General features: G+C 43.4%; 1 protein-coding gene and 1 long non-coding RNA gene across 3 annotated transcripts; one reads left to right on the top strand and one right to left on the bottom strand.

The window, feature by feature from the left end:
- Positions 1–11,633: 11,633 nt before the first annotated feature.
- Positions 11,634–17,577, bottom strand: LOC118986969 (uncharacterized). Its single transcript, XR_005066489.1, has 2 exons — positions 17,463–17,577; positions 11,634–11,869 (listed from the first exon to the last, which is right to left on the bottom strand). It is a non-coding gene; the product is annotated as an uncharacterized LOC118986969 (long non-coding RNA).
- A 55-nt stretch (positions 17,578–17,632) lies between these two features.
- Positions 17,633–20,787, top strand: POLR1H (RNA polymerase I subunit H). Of its 2 annotated transcripts, XM_037046019.1 has the most exons (5): positions 17,633–17,771; positions 17,877–18,032; positions 18,262–18,362; positions 18,554–18,663; positions 20,549–20,787. In XM_037046019.1, exons 2-5 carry the CDS (start codon positions 17,897–17,899, stop codon positions 20,571–20,573), a joined length of 372 nt encoding a protein of 123 aa, XP_036901914.1. In that variant the 5' UTR covers positions 17,633–17,771; positions 17,877–17,896; the 3' UTR covers positions 20,574–20,787. The 2 variants fall into 2 exon arrangements, with proteins under 2 accessions (XP_036901914.1, XP_036901913.1); XM_037046018.1 differs by having other exon boundaries at positions 17,678–18,032; positions 18,543–18,663.
- The last annotated feature ends 1,721 nt before the right edge of the window (positions 20,788–22,508 follow it).

Below are 22,508 nucleotides of genomic sequence, written 5' to 3'. Positions count from 1 at the left end.
ACAGGCAACTATTTAGCAATTACGTCAGGAATATAGCTGACCTATGAACAACATGGTTTTGACCTGCATGGGTCATCTCATATGTGATTTTTTTCAATAAATACATACAGTACTATAAATGTATTTTCCTTATGATTTTAATAACACTTTTTTATCTTTAGCTTACTTTATTGTAAGAATACAGTATATAATACATACAAAGTACGAAATATGTATTATTCAACTGTTTATACTATTGGTAAGGTCAACAGTACACTATTAATAGTTAAGTTTTGGGGGAGTGAAAAGTAATATGCGGCTCCTTGTTGTAGACCATTCTGCCTGGTTTTAGGAATTGTATCTGTACCCCTTGTGGCTAAGGGCAAGGGACGACTTTTGGAGTGCCAGCTGCAGGAGACGAAGCCTGTCTCTGGTAGCAAATGCTGCCTCAGTTCCTCTCCCTGCCCCCTTGGTCGGAAGTCAATGACGGGTAAGACCCCTCACAGCGGGGGCAACCTAAGCCAGACTCGATCACTTGGGAGGCCTTCATGGAAGGACTCGGGGGGCTGCAACAAAGACCAATGGACACTTGCCCCCCAGCTTTGACATAGCCCGAGTCCCCATGTTCTCTGGGAGAAGCGCTCCCTGGCTCTAATCCCCTTAAGCCTGAATACCTGATGTGGAGAGAGGTGCAGCTCCTTGCCTTGCTAGAGCGTGTCTTGGGGAAAATCTGGCACCACAAAGACTTGCCGATAAACCTGTGAAATCTGCTCTGCTAAGAGTCCTTTCATTCATATGATAAGGGTCCGAGAGGAAATGAGTATGTCTCCCAAAGTTTCTGCAACTCTCTTTCTGACAGACACTGACTCAGACTCTGAAGCCCTCAGATACCTTTGAAATGTTATCTACTGTTTGATCCTTGCCACCCTGCATTCCTGTGTATTACAACCCAATAAAAGGGTGTGGAGAAAGGGGCTCGGGACCTTTTTCTCCTCGGAGAGACTGGCCGCTGCTGGCCTTTGTCTCCCAGGAGAAACTGGCCACAGCCCACTCCTCCTCCCCAAACAGATCACATCATGTCTCAGCCATTATTCACTTTCATCCGTGGCACGAAGGGGGACTCGGGAGAGAAGTTGCCCCCGCATCTGGCACCCCAACAGGGACCAGAATGGACCTCCTTCAAGCCAGAGGCCTAGAGCCACGCCACGGACTCGCATAAGAAGGTAATAGACGCAGGACTCTCATCCCTGGCGGTAGGGGGAACTTACGAAAGTCGCTCCCACATCTGGCGCCTTCAAGCCAGAGGCCTTGAGCCACCCCGCCTGGGTCGCATGCCTAAGTAGACGGAAATGACTCTCATCCGTGGCGGTCGGGGGGACTCAAGAGGAGAAGTCCCTCCCACAGCCCCTGACCAGCATGGCTCAGTTGGTTGGGTGTTGTCCTGTAAATGGAAAGGTTACTAGTTTGATTCCCGATCAGGGTACATGCCTAGATTGCGGGTATGGTCCCTGTTCAGGGTACATATGCGAGGCAACCAAACGATGTTTCTCTCCCTCTTTCTCTTCCCTTCCCCTCTCTCTAAAAATAATAAAATCCTTTTTAAAAAAAGGTTTTAAAAATTTATATGCAGATTTGGCAGCTTTGGAGAGTCAGTGCCCCTAATCCCTGCATTGTGTAAGGGTCAATTGTACATGCATATATGGTAAAAACTATTAAAAGTTGACAATTACTACAAAATTCAGGACAGTGATTGCCTCTATGGCTGAGGAGAGGGATGTGAATGGGGCAAGCACAGAGCTCTGGAGTGTGGTAATGTTCCACTTCTCAGCCTGAGCAGTGGAAACCTGGACATTTTTTACTATTCCTCCAAATACACATATGCAACAGGGTGCAGCCAAGGGGTGGGGGGGCCAAATATGGATTTTTAATGGGGTCCAGAACTCAGGGTGTCCAGAAAATATTAGAGAAAAATATAAATATATAGGATGCCTGCACTCCCATCAGTCTGAGCTGGGGGATAGGACACATGGAGCAGGACCATTGAGGGCTGTTTTGCATAGCAACAGCTTTGCAGCTAACCTCAGGCATAGTCATTTAACATATATATAGCCTTTAACTGGTTTCATGGATATGTTAACTACCTGTGGCCCTGCTTTGAGCCAGGGAGATGGCAGTGATTTCAACCCATAATGTAACTGGGAGGCAACTCCCTCTGGTTACAGTGCCTGCATGAGAGCTTGGAGATGATTGGCTCCACTCTTACCCGTACTTACTATGGTAGCCCAGTAAAGCTGGTAGGATACAGGAATGCTGGCAGGTGTAACTAATTGTAGGAGCAGTCTGAAATGGGACTGCAGAAAAAGATTGGCGCTGGGATTTAAACCCAGGCATGGCAGCCATGCTGGTTGTTTTGTTTTGGGTTTTTTTTTTTTTTTTGGAAAAAACGCAGCTTTGAGGTGGACCCTTTTGCCACGTGGCTTAGGCAGCAGGAGAGACCTTGCTGGGAAGAAAAGGGGTGAAAGGATTCTTGCTGGTGGGCCATGACAAGGTGCTACATGGTTTTGAATTAACTGGAGATCGTAGCAGCAACACACCTGATGGTGCCAGGAACTGAGGGGCTGTCTGAACCACACACTCCTACTACTTTTCCTAAGATATGGTACCCCAGACTGGGCAGAGGGAGAAGGAAGTGTTACAGAACAGGCTGCGGTGGGGGGAATGAAGGACATATTATTACCAAAATGACCCCTCCTTTTTCCCAGGGGGTTCCCCCTCCATACTAGGTTTGCTTTGCCCTCCTCCACCAGAGGAAAGATATTTCCCAATGCCAGAGATTGGTGAAAAGGAATTATTTATTTACAAATTATACAGGCTTAGAGTAATGACTTAATGTCTTCATTAAAATACTAAAATTCTTTACAATATCCACAAATGCATACAGTCCTTCTGTAACAGGGTGCAGCTGGGGGGGCAAATAAAAGTTTGTAATGGGGTCCAGAATTTAGGGTGTTCAGGAAATATTAGAGAAAAATATATAGGTATATGATGTCCTCACTCCCATTAGTCTGAGCAGGGAGATGGGACACATGGAGCAGGGCCATTGAGAGCTGTTTTGCATAGCAACAGCTTTGCAGCTAACCTCTGGCATGGTCATTTAACATATCTATAACCTTTAACTGGTTTCACGGATATGTTAACTACCTGTAGCCATGCTTTGTGCCAGAGGGGTGGGTGTGACTTCAACCCATTACATAACTGGGAAGCAACTCCTGGTTACAGTGCCTGCGTGAGTTCTTGGAAATGATTGGCTCCACACCATGGGGCCGTGCCTGCCCCGACTCACTATGGCAGCCCAGTAAAGCTGGAAGACTACTGGAAGGCTGGCAGGTGTAACTGATGGTGGAGGAGTTGGAAATGGGGCTGTAGTGGAAGACTGGCGCGGGGATCTAAACCCAGAATCAGCAGCCATGAGGGGAATCACCACGCGTGGCTCTGGAGGAGTTGGGTCCACACGGCTGTGGCAGGAGTGGGGACCACGCAGCTTGGGTGAGAGGACCACATGGCTCTGGGGTACTCCCTTTTGCCACATAGCTTGGGCAGCAGGAGAGACTTTACCTGGGAAGAAAGGGGGTGAAAGGACTCCTGCTGGTGGGCCATGAGAAGGTGCCACATAGCTTTGGATTAACTGGAGATCGTGGCAGCAACACAGCAAATAGTGCCGGAACCAAGGGGCTGCCTGAATCACAGACTTCTACTTCATTTCCTGAGATACAGTACCCTGGACTAGGAAAAGGGGAGAAGGAAGGACTGTGTGTTTTTGTGGGTATTCTAAAGAATTTTAGTATTTTAATGAAGACTTTAAGTCATTACTCTAAGCCTATATAATTTGTAAATAAATAATTCCTTTCCTTTGTACCAATCTCTAGCATTGAGAGAAGTTTTTCCTCTGGCAGTGGCAAAGTGAACCTAGTATGAAATTGCCCCGAGATCACCAGCTGCTTTTATGCTAGATTTAGAGTCAGAAGAGAGGGTGGCTGAACTCGCAAATTTGTATGCACAGCACTGAAAATTTTCATGGTAAGCAATTACTAACAGTAATGCATTAGGTTACTATAACAGGGAATATCGGGTCCCCAGAATGGGGAAGTTCCCCCACCAAACTGGCTGAGGAAAAGGGAAGCAGAGCAGAGCCACTGAGAGTTATTTTGAACAGCTAAAGAACTTGGCCAGTGTGTTAGTAATGCTAAAAGCTGAGTCTACCCTGGAGCCAGGAAGATGGGTGTGACTCTAATCTGTGATGCAGCTGGGTGGTGGACCCCCAGTAGCTCCAGTTGATGCAAGTGTGCCAGCAGTTTGGAGGTGGTTTGTGTCACAGGATCATGCTTGCCTACACTAACAATGGTGGCCAAGTGTTGCATTCACCATCCGCGAGAACAAATGTCGGAGACTTTCAGGGTTCCAAAGATGTTACTTTATTGGCCAAGTTTAACCTGCGCAGGGGCGAACTCTCCAAAGTGTCCGGAGACACGGTGCCCACAAGGGCTGCAAATGAGAGTCATGCCAAACACTTACAGGCTTAGGGTTTTATGGAGACGCGCAAGCAAGCTGGATACAGAAGCAGATGTGGCGGTTAGCGGTTGGCTCAGGGGCACAATAGGGTTACTGATTATTGGTGAGTTAACTCGTGCACAGGCTCATGCTCCTTTACCTGATTGGTCAGTTGAGCTCGTGCACAGGGGTAAAATTTCCCTCCCTAGTAACTGTCCAGATGGCTATCTGCCTGACTAACCTTGTTGCTCTTACACCACATCCTGGAACACACCCCGCTCTTCAGGTGTGTCCCAGAGCCTCTGCGTTAGTACAACACCTTTTGCTTCCTTACAGCTATGTTCTGGCTAGTTCCCCTTTGCCCTCAACACCAAGAAAGGTAGAATAGATGAGACTACTGGCAGGTGTAACTGAAACTGGAAAAGACACCACTGTTCAGGCAGCCTGTCATTACCAAACTCAATAAGCAGAGACAGAGACTGAATCTTTATGGGCTCTTTATTCAGATGGCCGGTGATCAGAGAAGATGGTGGGTTTGATACAGGGTGCAGCCAAGGAGGGGCCCAGGAAAGATTTGGAATGGTGTCCAGAACTCAAAGTGTACAGGAATATTGGAGGAAATATTATTAAGATGTCCTCGCCACCCCCACCCCCACCCCCACCCCCGGTGTCAGTTGGGGGAAGGGACGAATGGAGCAGGGCCATTGAGAGATGTTTTGCATAGCAACAGTTTTGCAGCTAGCCTCTGGAATGGTCATTTAACATATCTATAACCTTTAACTGGTTTCATAGATATGTTAAATAGCTGTGGCCAAGTTTGAGGGAGAAGTGAGTGGCTGCTACCCAGGCAGGAACTGGGGCTGCTTCTCAGAGAGAGTGCCTGTGTGAGAGCCATGTGGCTTTAGCAGAGTGAGGAGAGTGTGGCCTCTTGGCCAGGTGAGGGGGAGAGCCACACTGTTTTGGACAGATGTAGACCCCTGTAGCCATTAGGAGGGAGAGCCACACGGTTTCAGCAGAGTGCAGACCCCCTCTTGGCCAGGTGAAAGGGAAGACCACGCAGCTTTGCCAGTATGGAGATCCCTGCGGCCAGGTGAAGAAGAAAGGTGCGCTTTTGGTGGAGTGCGGCTTTGGTAGAAGAGGCCCACGCGGCTTTGGTGGGTGCTCCCTTTGGCCGAGTGGCCTGGAAAGCAGGAGAGACTTTGACTGGAACTTGGTACAAAGAACTCTTGCCAGTGAAAGGTGTCACATGACTTTGGATTAATTGGAGATCCTGCCAGGACAGGCAGGCGACACAACTCACAGTGCCAGCAACCTGAAAAAAACGGACATGTGCTCTTTTCCTGATTTACGGTACCCGGAGTTGGGACAGTGGGAGAAGGGAGTGGGGGGGGGGGTGGTGTGTGTGTGTGTGTGTGTGTGTGTGTGTGTGTGTAGGTGTATACCCTTAAAGACTTTAATATTTTAAGGAAGGCATTAGGCCTGAATAGCATTAAACAAACATTTTGTTTCCTTTTCACAAATCTTTGGCATTGAGAGATGTCTTTCCAATTGGCGGTGGACAGAAGAGCCTAATAGATATTAGTATACTGTCCTTGGGAGGGGCCCCTGTTTTCTGAAGCAGTTTTTGGCATCCCTGGGTGGGCCAAGTATTGCGTCCCCCACACTTGGACCCTTGTTCGGTAACAGTTTCATACCCTAACAGGCCATCTTGTCTTTTCTTTCCAGGCCAATGTTTTTATACCAGGGAATAAACAAGGTGCAGTGAGGGGTTTTGAAATTCAGGGAGGATTAGTTAAAAAAAAAAACTGCAACATTCCTGTCCTGGGCAGTTACCTATTCCCAGAGAAGGGTGGTAATCTGTCTCTCTTTGGTACACATTAAAAGAAGGTGCAGCCAGGGGACCCCCAAAAGAAGGATTTGTAATGAGGTCTAGAACTAAGGGTATCCAGGAAATATTAAAAATATGGGATGTCCTCACCCCCACAAGTCTGAGCTGGGGAATGGAATATGTGGAGCAGGGCCATTGAGTTGTTTTGCATAGCAATAGTTTTGCATAACCTTTAACTGGTTTCATACATATGTTGAATAGCTGTGGCCATGCTTTGAGCCAGGGAGAAGGGAGTGACTTCCACCCAAGATGTAACTGGGAGGCGGCTCCCCCCACAGCTTGCGTAAGAGCTTGGAGATGATTGGCTCCACACCACAGGGCCACACCTGCCCAGACTTACCATGGCAATGCAGAGAAGCTGAAAAACACAAGAGTGCTGGCAAGCGGGGAATAGAACAACTGTAATGGTATAATCAATAAAATATATTTTTAAAAAAAGTGCTGGCAAGTGTAGCCAATTGTGGGAGGAGTCAGAAATGGGGTTGCAAAGGAAGACTGGCACTGGGATTTAAACCCAGGTGTGGCAGCCTTGACAAGAAAAACCATGCGGCTTTAGCAGAGAGGAATCGTGTGGCTTTAGTAGGGAGACCCACATGGCTTTGGGTCTTCCTTTGCCACGAGGCTTAGGAAGCTGGAAAGTAAGATGTAGCAGTGATGCAGAGTTCTCTTTAGCAGTTTGGAAGAATGCAGGAGGGACACTACAGGAAGGAAAGGGCTGAAAGGACTCTCGCTGGTGGGCCATGAGAAGGTGCCATGTGGTTTTGGAATAAGAACTGGAGATCCCAGCAACACAGCTGATGGTGCCAGGAACTGAGGGAGGCCTACCAGCTAAGCATGGATCACTAGGAAGACCTGGGGACTGCCTGAGCCATGAACTTTTCTTTCTTTTCCTGAGATACGGTACCCTAAACCAGGCAAAGAGGGGAAGGAAGGACTGTGTGTGTTTGTGGGTATTTTAAGGGACTTTGGGATTTTGATGAGGACATTAAGTCATTGCTCTTAAGTCTGTATAACTTGAATAAATCCTTTCCTTTCCACTAATCTCTAACATGGAGAGCTATAATTCTCTGGCGATGGGCAAGGCAAACCTAGTACAGGGGGACCACAGGAGAAGGGGAAGGTCAATTTGGTAACATTGTGGGACCCCCTTCCCTGGTGGCCAACCAGGGAAAACCATGGGAGACCACATGTGCAGTAGGCTTTACAACTATTTGACACAGTAAAAGCCTGCCAAAACTAGCCAGGAAGGATCTACCCTATAAGAAGAGAGTCCCTCCAGCTCATGAGGTCAATCTCTGCATGGAGTTGGCCTGCTCCCATGTTCTCTGCTATAAAGTCTGGGTGTTCAGTTCAATTCTTTGTCCCGGTCACCAAGAACCTGGTTACCTGTGCCCACCTGTCCCGAGGTGGTAATCTTTAGCAGTGCCCCAGGAGATCGGCTGTTTTCCCAGGAGTAAGGATGGGCCTTATCTATCCGTAGTTTCTGAAACAAAAGCTTTAACATATATATTACTTGCTAGGCTTATAACTATTTACCTTAAACTAAAATTTTCTAACTCTTAAGTCCCCTGTCATAACCCTTCGTGGGAGGATTAGGAATGGGGTTACAGAGGAAGATCCCTGTGGTCTTTAAACCCAAGTGTGCAGCAGTCATTCTAGAGCTTTGCACCATGTCAGGAGGAGACTAGAACCATGAGAGTCTCTTGCATGCTCTTGATCATGTAGCAACTGTGCAGGGTCTTGGTCACGTGGTTTGAAAGGATGCAGAAGGACCCCCAGTGGCCCATCATGAAGATGCAGTTTTGGATTAAAGAGAGGAAGCCTACCAGAGCACAGACAACTGGAAGAAGCTGGAATACAGATGGGAATCCGCCCAGCTAAGCTACAGGTTTCTATTTCTCTTCCCAAAAGACTGTACCTCTGATCTGCCTGGTTTGGCAAGGGGAGGCAGGACTGTATTTGTGGGTGTTTTTTGTTTCTAAAAGACATGGGATTTAATGGCAGAATTCTGCTGATATTCTAAACCTATATAACTTTTGAATTTTTATTTATTTTTAGACAGAAGGGAAGGGAAGGAGAGAGGAAAATATCAATGTGTGGTTGCCTCTCATGCACCCCCTACTGGGGCCCTGGCCCACAACTCAGGCATGTGCCCTGACTGGGAATTGAACCGGTGACCCTTTGGTTCACAGGTGGGCACTCAATCCACTGAGCTACACTAGCCAGGGCTAAACCTATGTAACTTTTGAATAAACAGTTCCTTTCCTTTCCATAAGACTCTGGCATTGGGAATCATAGTTCTTTTCAGTGGCAGGCAATAGAACCCAGAGCAATAGAATCCAGGGTGGTTCTATTGTATTACTTTTCAGTCCACTCAACTCAAAGGGTTATTGCCCTATTGATTTGAATGTCTCTTCACCTCATGCACTCTGATGATCCATCTCTTTGAAAGGTCTACAACCTAAAGCTGGGACATGGTAATGGAAGACCAGGGTAGACAGGGGCAAAAAAGTGTGCATGAGGCAAATCAGGTGGGTAGTAATGAAATTTTGGTACGCATCCTGGTCAAATTCTAGAATAAGCAAAGATCCAGTTCCTGAACCTAATTTAAGCAACTTCAGCCATCTCATTTCCACACAGAAGTCCTCTACAGTGCTTTTGGAATCTCTTCAAGGAATTAGGGAGCCTCTCAAATACAGAAACGAAAACCAATACTAATGTAAAATGAGCACTGACCTATCATTCCTGCAAATATTGTCAAAGACAGAAAGTTGATTGTGGGACTGAAGTCTAGAACACAGGAATTATGTTTATCTAGTGTCATACTTGCAACATATGATGATTTAAAATTAAATAAAAATTTCAGTTCCACAGTTGCACTGGCCACATTTCAATTGCCCAATAGCCACATATGTAAAGTATCTATCATACTGAAAACAAATAGAACACTGCAGAAAGTTCTATCAGACTGCTGATTTAGCAACATTCTTGTGAAGGGTGTCCTGCTAGTACAGAAGGGTGGGCAACAGGAACATCACAAATTAGGTATATTCCTTAGGGCATCCAATTTCCATTTCTCTGATTGTCTACTCACCAACTTGGAACCTCTCCTTTTCCAACATTGTGGTTATTTGGAAAAAAAATGAACTGAATGGGAAACAAATTTCATTCTGCTTGGTAATTAAAATTCTCATTAAATTCATAAATTTGTTTTCTGATTTATAGGGGTGTAGATAAATCTGTTTGAGAGAGGGTGAGTTTGGCTAGCTCTGAGTAGATTAAAACATTGGAAAGGTCTTGCTTACATGGATGACAGATAGTGATATGTGGAGCTGGAAGAAAATTGAGACTACAATATTCCCTTCTCTGACCTCCCCATCCTGCCCACCTAGTCTAGATTAGGTGACCCTTTTCTGTACAGCTCCCTACATACCTCTACCATAACCCTTACCACATCTTATTATCTACTTGGAGAGTGCTCTATGCCATTAGTTGCAACCTATTCAAGGGCCAGGACTTCTCTTTATTCACTCCCAACAACTAACAATGCCTGGCATATAGAAGAGTCTCCGAACTAAGTTTCTCTGTAATTATAAACAAATTACACAGTGCAAGTTAGACTTTTAGGGCATGGTTAATAGTTCCCTGATAAAGGTAGGAGTGGGAAATGAAAGGCCATATATTTACCTGTAGCAATTTCATCAAGATAATCTCCCAGGGTTGAGAGCAGGAAGAATGGGAGAAGCAGATTAGAACAATTCTTTATTTACCTCAAGCCAGGTCTTCCCAACTGGGGAAACTAACATTCATGAAACATCTACTATATGCTAATGCTTCACAGAAATCATAATTCACCCATAAATGCTAAAAAATATTATTAATCCCACCTTACAGGTGAGAAAATATTAAAGAGAATAAAAGTAATAAAAATACTAAGCTACTTTCTAAGGCCAAAGGTATTTGCTACTTCGGTATCAGCTATAAATGGGACTATGCACTAAACTCTAGGGATAGATGAGAATTAGCACTAAAAAATTCATTTAAGAGACATTTTTATCAGAATAGCTCTGAAACTTTACTGATCTTTTACTTATTTCACTTCTCAAAAAGGGTGGCATAGCTATGAATTTTTAAATAAGGTTTTATAATTGTCTTTTCTTCTTCTGTATTCTGAGACTTTTCCATAATTTTAATCTGACTGGCTGAAAAAAGTGGATATACAATAACACTTTCAAACTCTTGTACCTCTTTCCTTGTTCTCCCATGCTTCTTTGCTATAGGTGGCTGGTTCTGGCTTAAGAATGTTTCCTTCAGTCTTTGCTCTGTAAGTTCTCTCCCACACATTCACACATTCCTGGTGATCTTAATTTGTATCTGTTCCCTCTCCTTTACCTGTTTTCTTTTCTGTCCATTCTAGACACCATGATCTTCTGGCTAAATTTTTCAAAATGTTTCACTAGGGCATCATAGTAATTGTCCAAATGCTTTCTTCTTCAATTCTTTGACCTATCCCATTCGATGTACGTGCCTCTCTCTGTTTCATCTCTCTCAGGTACCAAATAGTACCATTATTAAATCTCTATGCTTGGGTTGTTTCCCCCTCCAATTTCTTTCTTCTTTTTTTAAAAAGATTTTATTTTTTAGATAGAGGGGAAAGAGAGAGGGAGAGAAACATGTGTGTCGTTGCCTCTCACGCACTAGCTACTGGAGACCTGGCCCAAAACCCAGGCATGTGCCCTAACTGGGAATCAAACCGGCAACCCTTTGGTTTGCAGGCCCACGCTCAATCCACTGAGCCACATCAGCCAGGGCTCCAACTTCTTCTTAATTTCACTGCCTGTCTCTTGTTTTTTCATCATTTCCACCAATCTTTTACTATAATAATACCCTGCTTGGGGAAGCGAGTAGGCAAGGGAAAGATTTTGCTCCCTACAGAATGTTTCATACTCTTCTTGATTATTTTGAGTAATTAGTTGTCTTGCTACTTTTTATGTACACCACCTAGATTCTCTCAGAGGGAAGGGCAGAATTTTATAGTGTGACCATCTTTTTCACCATGAACACATTTAAACAGGAGCTTACCCTGACTATTGACACCAAGAAAAGATGGTCTTTTATTTATTTTGGTATAAGAACTGTGATTTTACTTCCATCATTCCTAGGTAGAGCCTGTGAACTCTGAAAGTTGAACTACCACAATAACTAGTTTTTTTTTTTAATATAGTGTTGGGAGCTTTCAAAATAATACTTTGTTTTGCAAGTATGGATATAGCTAGAAAACATTTGTCTTGAGGCGTCACTTCAGCAGAAAGACTTTCAACCTAAGGTTCTTTCTCTCGGTTCTTCCAAACTATATGATGTGAAGATAACTTATTTTCCAATATTTTTTTCTCCAGTGGGTTCTGCTGGCCTGAAGCAATCCTGGGGTCTCTAGATGCTTTAACCTAGTCCAACCTGAAAAATAAAGCAAAGATAGATTAAAATGTGGGAGGTGTCAGAACATATCTCACATACTGACTGAACCAAAAAACCCAACTGTCTTGGCCAAAGCCAACAATATTTGCATTTAGAAAGAGAAAACCTGCTAACAGGTATGACTATAGCAGGGTCACTTCCCCATGGAAACCACTGCATTCCTATGGTGGACAATAATAAAATCAACGCTTTTTAAATAAGAGTATATTATCCTTTCATATAAATTAAAAGCATACTTGTAGACTCAAATGCAAACCATTCTGAATCTTGTGTCCGGGAGGGGGGAGGGAAGAGACAGATTTCTTGGTGAAGCACTGCCCAAGTACATCTATGTCAGATTGCTTAGTTCCCCACCCTCCACTCCGAGATAATCCTAGACTGACTCTTATCACTTCATTCTGTTTCTGCAGTTTCTTGATCCAGTCCCTCTCTGCCTCTATCAACACATATAGCATCTCTGCCCTCTAATCTTTATTCTGAAATTCTTCCTTATACAGCCATTCATCCTTCGCCTTTAATCCATTCCCTGTAGAACCCCTTATGATGGGAATTAGTGCTTTATTTATAGGCCAGCCTAATGGCAACACAAGTGAAGACTACCAACTTTTTTAGCCATCCCTGGTATAATCTAAGTTTACTGTGAGGTCATACACAAGCTATCATAGATGCCTGACATTTCACCTCTACGCATTTCTTTAAAGTACTATTTATGGATAAGAGCATGGGCTTTGAAGTCTGATAGGGCTAGACTTGAATCCTAATTCTACCACTTCCTAGGTGTGTGACACAGGGCAAACAACTTAATCTCTTTACATCAGTTTCTGCACTTATAAAATGGAGATATAAGACAAAAATATGCCTCTTGGGTTAATAAAAAACAAATGTGAATTAAAGAGCTTAGCATAATGCTTGATATATGGTAAGTTCTCAATAAATGCCAGTTGTCTGTCCTCCAGAGGTCAAGTCCCGAACTCTCTATAGAGTCTTTCTGAATAAGAGTGATTTTTGCCTTCTTCTGAACACATAACATTTTTAATTCTACAACTCATTTGAAAATAAATCATTGTGATTTCTGTATTCATATGTCACTTTTAAAATTCTGATACTGAAATTCAGATTCATAAATTGTGGGATTTATAATTTATGTCTATGCTACAATGATGTTTCCATATTATCAGAAAGGATCTGATAGAAAATATTTGATCTCACTGACATCTTAGGTGAGTGAAACCTAAGAAATAAACTCTGACTTCCGCCAAGATGGAGGCGTAGGTGGAAACACTGTGCCTTCTCCCACAACCAAGTCTGAATACAACAAAGGTTTGGAGAACAAAGACACAGCCAAAGAACAGAAAATTGAATTATATGGAAGTCCGACTACAATGAACCGTTCAACTGGGACGGTAAGAGGGGCAGAGCCAGCAGCAGAGCAGGGTCGGGCAGGAAAGATCCCCTGACCTAGGCGCGCAGGTAGACCAGACCCAGTCCGGGTGTGGGGCAGACTGACTGCGGTCGCACATTCGCGCACAGCGAGATGGACCACGCAGGCCCCAGGGGGCGAACCCAGTGGTGGAAGGCTGAAGGCGGTGGCACACTCGAGTGCGGTGGGACAAAATGCACGGGCCCCAGTGAGGGTGGCAGCTGCCGCAACTGTGGCTGCGGCGGCAGAAGGTGGCAGACGGGACTGCATTGCTCCTCTTTGACCCCACCCCCACATACAGTGTCACAACCCAGCAACTGAGTTGCCCTGCTCTGGTGAACAGGATAGGGCTCCAATCCTGCTACGGAACAGGCACGAACAGCCCAAAAGATGGTGCAAGAAGAACTCAAAGTCCCTGAGCCAATAATTCTAACTGACCAAGAGATTGCCAGCCTCTCAGAAGCACAGTTCAAGACACTGTTTATCAGGATGCTCACAGAACTGGTTGATTATAGTCACAAATTAGAGGAACATATGAAGGCTGAACTAATTGAAATGAAGGGAGATGCACAGGAAACCAATAGTGACGGAAAGGAAATGGGACTCAAATCAAAGGAATGGACCAGAAGGAAGAACGAAACATCCAACCAGAAAGGAATGAAGAAATGAGAATTCAAAAAAATGAGGAGAGGCTTAGGAACTTCCAGGACATCTTTAAATGTTCCAACATCCGAATTATAGGGGTACCAGAAGGGGGAAAGAAACAGCCACGAGTGGAAAACTTATTTGAACAAATAATAAAGAAGAACTTCCCCAGTCTGGCAAAGGAAATAGACTTCCAGGAAATCCAGGAAGCTCAGAGAGTCCCAAAGAAGTTGGACCCTAGAAGGAACACACCAAGGCACATCATAATTACATTAGCCAAGACTAAAATGAAGGAGAGAATCCTAGAAGCAGCAAGAGATAAGGGGACAGTCACCTACAAAGGAGTACCCATCAGACTGTCAGTGGATTTCTCAAAAGAGACCTTCCAGGCAAGAAGGGGCTGGAAAGAAGTATTCCAAGTCATGAAATCCAAAGACCTACAGCCAAGATTGCTTTATCCAGCAAAGCTTTCATTTAGAATGGAAGGACAGATAAAGTGCTTCTCAGATAAGGTCAAGTTCAAGGAGTTCACCACCACCAAGCCCTTATTATATGAAATGCCAAAGGGACTTATATAAGAAAAAGAAGATGAAAAATATGAACAGTGAAAGGACAGCAAACTCGAAGTTATTAACAACCACACCTAAAACAAAAGCAAACCAAGAGGACAGCTAGATCGGGAGTGGAACCATAGAAATGAAGAACACATGGAGGGTTAGCAACAGGGGGGTGGGAGGAGGAGAAGGGGGGAGAAGGCACAGAAAATAGCATAGATGGTAGGTAGAAAATAGATAGGGGGGAGGGCGAGAATAGTGGGGGAAATATAGAATCTAAAGAACTTGAGACACGTGGTTATAAACTAAGGGGGGAGAATGGTGGGGGAGGGAGGGTGCGGGTGGAGGGGAATGAAGGGGGGAATAGAACAACTGTAATGGTATAATCAATAAAATATATTAAAAAGGAAAAATAAATAAATAAAATCTTATTTCCCTTACTCTGTATATCTATTTTGAAATTTTAAGAAATGGCCATCTTTCTTTTATTTCTCAGTACACAGCATCTAGCATAGTACTCTAATATTAGTCTGTGATCCCAAGCTCTCATAATTAATGACTTGTTGATCAGTGATTATCCTTATCACATATCTGAGCATCTTTTTCTTATGAGCCCCATAATATTGTACCTAATTTTTATTAAAAAATTTCCCAGTCTTTCTTGAAGTATACAGGCATATTTGTCTTATATGCCTGTCCTATTGTCCTCAGATTATGTCCTACTAATATACTTTTATTGTATTCTAAATGGTCATTTGTACTTTTTAAGATCAAAGAACAGTTTTCAACTTTGCAGCCCCAGCCCCAACTCAAAGACTGGTGTAGGTACTTAATAAATATTAACTAAACCGATGATGAGTTTTCAATGGAAAATGGCCGTGACTCATACATAACACTCATGTTCCTTTACTACATTAGGACAGTATTCAACTCACTGTGTGTTGGGAACAAGAAAAATAGTCTCAGCCCCAAGGAGCCTGCGTCCCTAGCAAACATCCTGTAAGTTGCTTGCAATCTGTTTAGTTTCAAAATTTTCCTCTCAGTTGAGTCAGACCCCACCTTGTTCCCACGCTTGGGCTCTGTAAGCCAAGAGCTAACTGCTACATCTGCTTCTGTGCAACGCTTGCTTGCTTGCCTCTATATAAGGACTTAGCTGTAAGCTCTAGGCGGGACTCTCGTTTACAGCCCTTGCGGGCACTGTGTCTCTGGACATTCTGAGAGTTTGCCCCTGCGCAGGTTAAACTTGGCCAATAAAGTAACATCTTTGAAACCCTGAAAGTCTCCGACATTTGTTCTCGCAGTTGGTGGATGCAACAGGTGGACCTTCAGTAAAAAGGGAAAATTGGTGAGGGAACAACATTAATTTCAATTTTCATTTTCAAAGGAGACAGACACAGATATGTAAGAATAAAAATTGTTTACCTACATTATGGTCTCAGCAACAGACTTGCCTTTGTAAGACATGACACTCAGGTAAATGAAATTATGGGGCTTGTCACTCTCTGGTAGCTTGCTTGGAGTGTAACAAAATAAAAACTTGATACTACTGACTTACCATGAAATAAAATTAAAATAAGAGGTACTAACAAACTGATTAAAAAAAAAGAATTTTCTTCGTAAGCACGTTGCACCAGCAGTTCTAGTTCCTGCACGTATTCAATACGTGAAATGGCCTTGACCACAACTTCTGTCAACACAGATCACCCAGCTGCAGGAATCTGGCTGGCACTGGTCAAGCTCTGGTATGCTGGCATTAAAGACTCATATTGGGACCTGCAAGGACACTGCCTGCACGTCCACAGACTCCCCTCTGATCTCGTCCTCCTTGTCCCTCTCCCTCCTTATAAAAAAAACCCCGCCTGCATTGAGATGTTAAGATGGGCTTTGAGAGTTCATCTTCCATGTTGCTGGCACCTGAATAAAACCACTTTCCTTTACAGCAGCTCCTGTCTCTCGAGTATTGACTTTCAAAGCAGCAGGCAGCTGGACTTGCACTGAGTTACAAGACTTAACTCCTTCACTATTGCGTATCTTTTCATTATTGCAGAGAAAGGAACATCAGAGCTTTTTAGGGAGAGACTACAGCCTGTCTCTTTCAGAGGAGAAAATAGTGATGGCTCCACGTTTGAATGTAGTAGCTTAAAGACACAGCTACCTGACTGGATGGGGATGGAAGGGCTGAGAGATAACTATGAAACCCATCCAGAAGCTGTCCCTTCAAGACAAGTTTCTAGTTTAGACTGTACTTATGGATGATTGAAAGTAGCAGTATTTTCTAAAGCTTTTGTCCTCATGATTTAAGATTTGGGAAATGTCAACTGTCCACCTAATGGATAATGATGATGACTGAGAGTTGGTTGGACTAGAGTCAAGGAAATAGGTAAATGAAAGCCAAACTTGGCCTAAGTGTTAGTGAAATCCTACCCAAAGATAATACCTTGAGTAGTGTCTAGGGAAATGTGGTCCAACCTCTCCTCTTTTGCCACTTACTAAGTCCTGAGCCCTATCCCATGCTTCCTTTCATTCCCAGAGAGTAAGCACTCCTTCACTACTTCCACCCTCACCACTTCTAGTCCCTTAAGAAGCCGAATCACCCCCTACAAAGGCCCGGAAGAGCACCCAAACAACGAGAGCCAGGTAGGACTCAGCAGAAAGCCCTCATTTGGCCCTCGAGGCCCAAGAAGCGCTAAAACTCTACTCCCCAAACGTTTAGCATTTTTTAAATCACCATGCAGCCCCAAGGGGGAAATACAGGCTCAAGAATGGCAGGAGTTGTAGTTCTCTGTTCCTAAGAGAACAACAACTAATTAATATTCGGCAAGATTAGCATTTTCGGGGGAACGCTCCCCTTCCCCCCTCCCCGTACTGGGTCCCTGTAAGAAGCGAGAATAAGAAAATTAACATCTCAGGTTTCGGCTCTAAGAGGAAAACTGGCGGTAGGCAAATCAATTACCCGTTTTCTTATTCAAAGTCGCAGCACCAAGCTAAAGGTGCATACTCATACCACCCTTCACAGACGTTCCACTCTTTCACCAAAGTTCTCTGATCCTGTTTGCGCTTAACTATGACGTCACAACCAATCCGGAGCCGAAAGGCATCGACGCTCTAGCCCGCCTCGCGCTCGCTGCCCCCCTACGCTCTAGCCCACGGAGTTGGTTGGCTCTTTGGCCTGCCCCAAGTCTGGCGGTACCCGGAACCGGCTGGGAATTCCGGACTCTCACGCTCCTTAGTCGCAGAGGCACAAGATGTACTTGGGAGGGAGGTTCGAATTCCCTATCCTTACCTCCAGGAACAGAATAGGAATGAACCCTGAGTGAGGAGGGGGCTTCTCTCTTTTTTGTTAATAACCTTCTCATTCTATTCCCAGCCCTTGACCATTTGTCCGTTATGGACCTCGTCCGCACCTGCTCCAGCTTCCAGTCAGACCTGGATTTCTGTCCTGATTGCGGCTCAGTCCTGCCTCTACCAGGATCTCAGGATACAGTCACCTGTATTCGCTGCGGCTTCTCCATCAACGTGCAAGGTGAGGGACTCCTAGGCAGCAGCCCCGCCTGAGGGCCCAGCGAGGAAGGGTCGGAGGCTTTCGGGAATCTCTAGATCGGTTCGATTGTAGTGGGACACCAAAGTAGGAGATCAAGCACTTATTCCCGTCTCGGGTCAAAACCTGAAGGGAAGGATGTGGGGCCACCTGGCCTAACCGAGGGAGTTGCCCTCTGCGTGTTTGTATAACCAGTTCTTAACTGCCTGTGCAGACTTCGAAGGGAAGGTTGTGAAAACCTCAGTCGTGTTACACAAACTAGGGACAACTATGCCTATGTCAATGGAGGAAGGACCTGAATTCCAGGGACCTGTGGTAAGTTAATGACATCAGGGACGGGACCCACGGGGAGGGCGGGAAAGAATCGGAGATCTGGAGAGTTTTATACACAATTCCAAGAAAGGAGAGGAGCCTTTAGAGTAGCAGTGCCCTGAGAGTGTATCAGCTACTTCCTGTGTCAAGTAGGGGGATGACTAGGACTCCCTAACCCACCAGTTGCTTCCCAGGTTGACAGGCGCTGTTCTCGCTGTGGTCATGAGGGAATGGCATACCACACCAGACAGATGCGTTCGGCGGATGAAGGGCAGACTGTCTTCTACACCTGTACCAACTGCAAGTGCGTATCCTTTCCCTTGCCTCTGCCGTTCTCAGCTTGTTTGTTAACTAAACAAATCGAGTGATTTACTTTCTTGTACTGAATAAACAATTGTCTTTTGGTCCCATTCATGGTTTTTTTTTTAAATTTATTTTTCAAGTACAGTTTTCTGTCTATTACTCCCATCCCAGCCCAATCCCCCATGCTCCCCACCTCCCTCCCATTTTCACCCCCCTTAGTTGTTGTCCATGTGTCCTTTATACTAGTTCCTCTAAACCATTCATGTTTTATAGAGTTCTAGTAATAAGGAGATTTGTCATCATTTCTATTTTTTAAAATTACACTTATTAATACCAGTGAATTAAACATTTTAATATACTTAAAAGGCAATGAAAACTACAGAACATAAGTATTGCTTAGTGGTCAGCATGTTATATTGGAATCTTCCACTATACTCAAGGAAGTTGTACTTTAGTGAGTCATGCATGATTAGTCATGCATGATTTAAGGAACACAGAATGTCTAATGGCTTTAAGAACTCTTTGTCTTTGGTGTCTTGCAGTTTTACTATAATACATCAAGATGTGACTTAAAATTTGGGGGGGATTTGTTGGATTTTTTGACAGCGAGGTTTGATTTTTTTTAAAATTTTCCCATCAACTTTGGAAAATTGTCAGCCATTATCTCATTGAATATTGCTTTTTTCCATGTTCTCAATTCTCACATACTGGAACGCTAATTAATTCGTTGTTTATTAGGCTGTCTATCCTCTATTTCTCTTTCTGTCTATGCTGCTTCTGGGTAATTTCTTCAGGTCTCTCTTCCAGGTCACTGATTCTGTCTTCAGTTTATTTCAATTACTATTACATTAAAATGTTTTTGAGTTCTACTTGATTTTTGAAATTTCCTCAATCATTTTTAAGTTTCCAATTCCTTAATAATTTAAAATCGTTTCTTTTGTTCTTAAAATATGTATTACATTTAAATATATTAAACATGCTATTCATATTGTATCTCATAATTCTGATACCCACAGTTTTTGTGGGTCTGATGCTGAGTATGGGAATTCTTTGAGGCGTAGGGTAAATGCTATATTCGCAACATTTGTATTTTCTGTTCAGGTGCTTTGAAGCACTATCAAGCCAGAATCACTTCAAAGAAATTCTTGGTTTCAGGTTGTTTTTGGACTACATAGGTAGTATGAATTTGGGCTGCAAATTCATGTGAGGGCCAGCTTATGGTTAGAAAATCTCAAGGGAGATTTTTCATCCTCTACCAGTGACACAAATTCCCCTTCTGCAGAGTTAGATTTTTTTTTTCTTGTTCACCTTTACACAGAAGGGTAGCCCTTTGGGGATCAGAAATTTATGCAGAGTATTTCCCATCAGACATTGTAGGTTTGTCTCAGGTTCTTCCATATGGCTGTCAAAACAGCAAGAGAACCATGGTAGCAGGGGTTTCAATTTAGCATACCTGTTTAATTTCCTACTCTTACATAATTTACCCAATGTGAAGACTGCCTTTACTTTCTTGCCATCTCATCAGAGAATTAAAAACATTTATTGTTAGATATATCTTTTGAGAGTATTTTTCCCCAGTCTTACCTATTTATTTTAACTTAAAATTTTTTTAGTTCTAGTTTTTCCTTTAAAAAAAAACTTTTATGGCTACTGCTTTTTTTTTGGTCCCAAGAAATCTCTACATTCTTCAAGGTCATAATTCATTAGATATATATTTAATCCCAGCATTTTTAGCTGGCTTGAAGTTGAAGGGTTGTTTAGGGCAACTAGTCTTCCACAGGTCATAAATAAAAGTCCTTCTTTGATTATTTGAGTAGTTCATCTTACATTGCTAGAACCTCTTCCTTTGGTCCAATATAACAAAAAAATCCTTTCTTTCTCCATAGGTTCCAGGAGAAGGAGGACTCTTGATTTTTTATTTTCTGGGCAACTCAACCATCCCTCCCTCTCCTCTTCATTAGAAGGTGAAGGATATTGGATTCCTAGATCCTCGTCCATCCTCTGGTTGCAATATTTGCTTCCAGAGGAGAAGCAGATCATCATGTGGGAATTACCATTGTCCCCAGGTTGCTCCTATTCCTAGTTGAGTTTTCCTATTAAAACTATATTTTTCAATAAGACCCAGGCCCTATGTGTGTTAATTATAATGTCTTGTTCCAAATGTAATTTAAACGAGCTTATAGAGATATATTTGTTCTTTCAACAAATATAGCAGCTATAAAAAGATGTAAACTAGTAGATGAGAAATAGAAGAAAAAAATGAAGCCAGCAATGAGGCTAATATTACAAAAGCAATTACAAGCATTTTCTCACTAGCTGAATCTATTTGGTTCCTGAATATAAGGAAACAAAAAATGGGAGTTTGGATACTGAGAGATTCAAAGGGAAATTTAACCACATCTATTTGATATGTAAATTTGGACAACAAAATACATGAGTATGTACTTACTACAGGTGAACATTTTGGAGATTATTTTTTATTGCTCTTAAGATAAATGTAATTATAATGGATTCAAATGTAGATAGAAAAAAGTAAAAATCACAAGAAATCCCGTTCCACAGAGAGTTTGTGGAATGGGATTTGTTATTTTAATGGGCTATACTATACAGGCCTAGTTGTCTCTTCTTTTCAGCTTGAACCAAAAACTTAAAAGGGAACCAAACATAATCCAAGCACAATAAACATATTCAAAATTTAGTGTGGGAATCAGTATTCCTGCATTTCTTGGCTTAAATGGTGATAAAGTGTGAGTAATAATGATTATCTTGTAATTGTATGACCCTTTGTGTATTCAGAGATCTCAGATAGATGCTATCTTGTTTGACCCTCTCAGCAACTTTGAGGGGTGGGCAATCTTCTGCATTGTACATTTGAACTGTTCTGGCAGTTGACTTCCCTGCCCCACTCCTAAAAACTGAAACAAATCTGTTCATTGTTTCCACTGTATGTTAAGCCTTTCTCTGGCCCATAACATGACTAGATAAAGTCCAAGTTTCTTAGCAAAGCATCAGGGTATCCAAATAACCAAGCCTACCTGTCGAGCCTCCTCAGCACTCCCCTACATCCCAGCTTTGTACATCCCAACTGCATATCCTTTAATACACACACCTGTGACTGTGTAAGCTGCTTTTTACAAAAAAAAAAAAAGGATCTCCGCCACTTGCCTTTAAACCACTCTTGGTCCTTGAGAAAAATGTACACATTTTTTATCATAGCATAAATTGCCCTGTTAATCATTTATGACCATTTCTACCTTTCCCATTACCCCAGAGTGTTGGCAATATGCAGCTAAATTCAATTTCACAGATGAGATTTATATCTACGTTAATAACCCAATTTCTTACAGTTTTGTTAGTGCCAAGCATGCCAATTTTTCCCACTAGATTGGGAGCTAGAAGGCAGGGTCTGAGTGTTTCATGCGCCTCCATCTTCAAGGCTTGGTGCGATCACGGGAAAATATCGCAAGTTGAACGTGGATTAGGTATACTGCTTGACACAGGCACAGATTCTAGTACCTTACAGGTACTAACCCAGCTTATTTTTTGAACCCAGGTTGTTTTTAAGTGTGTTTCCAAATCCTCTTAGGTCCGTATTCTGAAATTCCTATACAAAACAATAAGGAAACGGAAGAGGCCATTGTAGGGTCTGCTCTTTAGTTTCCCCGTCCTCCCACTCACCCAGGGGACGGGGGTGGCAGCGGGTCTGCAGCGCCTAACCCGGCTCTCCTTTCGAGACCAACCCCTCCTGCTGGACGCGCGGTCGCCTACTACTCTTGACCGCCCTCCTCCTTCACCACCACCGTGACTTCTCCTCCACCAAGTCTCTGCCTCCTCCCTGCAGCGCCT

The sequence above is a fragment of the Sturnira hondurensis genome, unplaced genomic scaffold (assembly GCF_014824575.4).
Source record: "Sturnira hondurensis isolate 20B ecotype Veracruz unplaced genomic scaffold, ASM1482457v3 Scaffold0004751, whole genome shotgun sequence".
NCBI classification, from domain to species: Eukaryota; Metazoa; Chordata; class Mammalia; order Chiroptera; family Phyllostomidae; genus Sturnira; species Sturnira hondurensis.
Note: the sequence above shows the minus strand (reverse complement) of the source record. Positions and strands in the feature narration are given on the sequence as shown.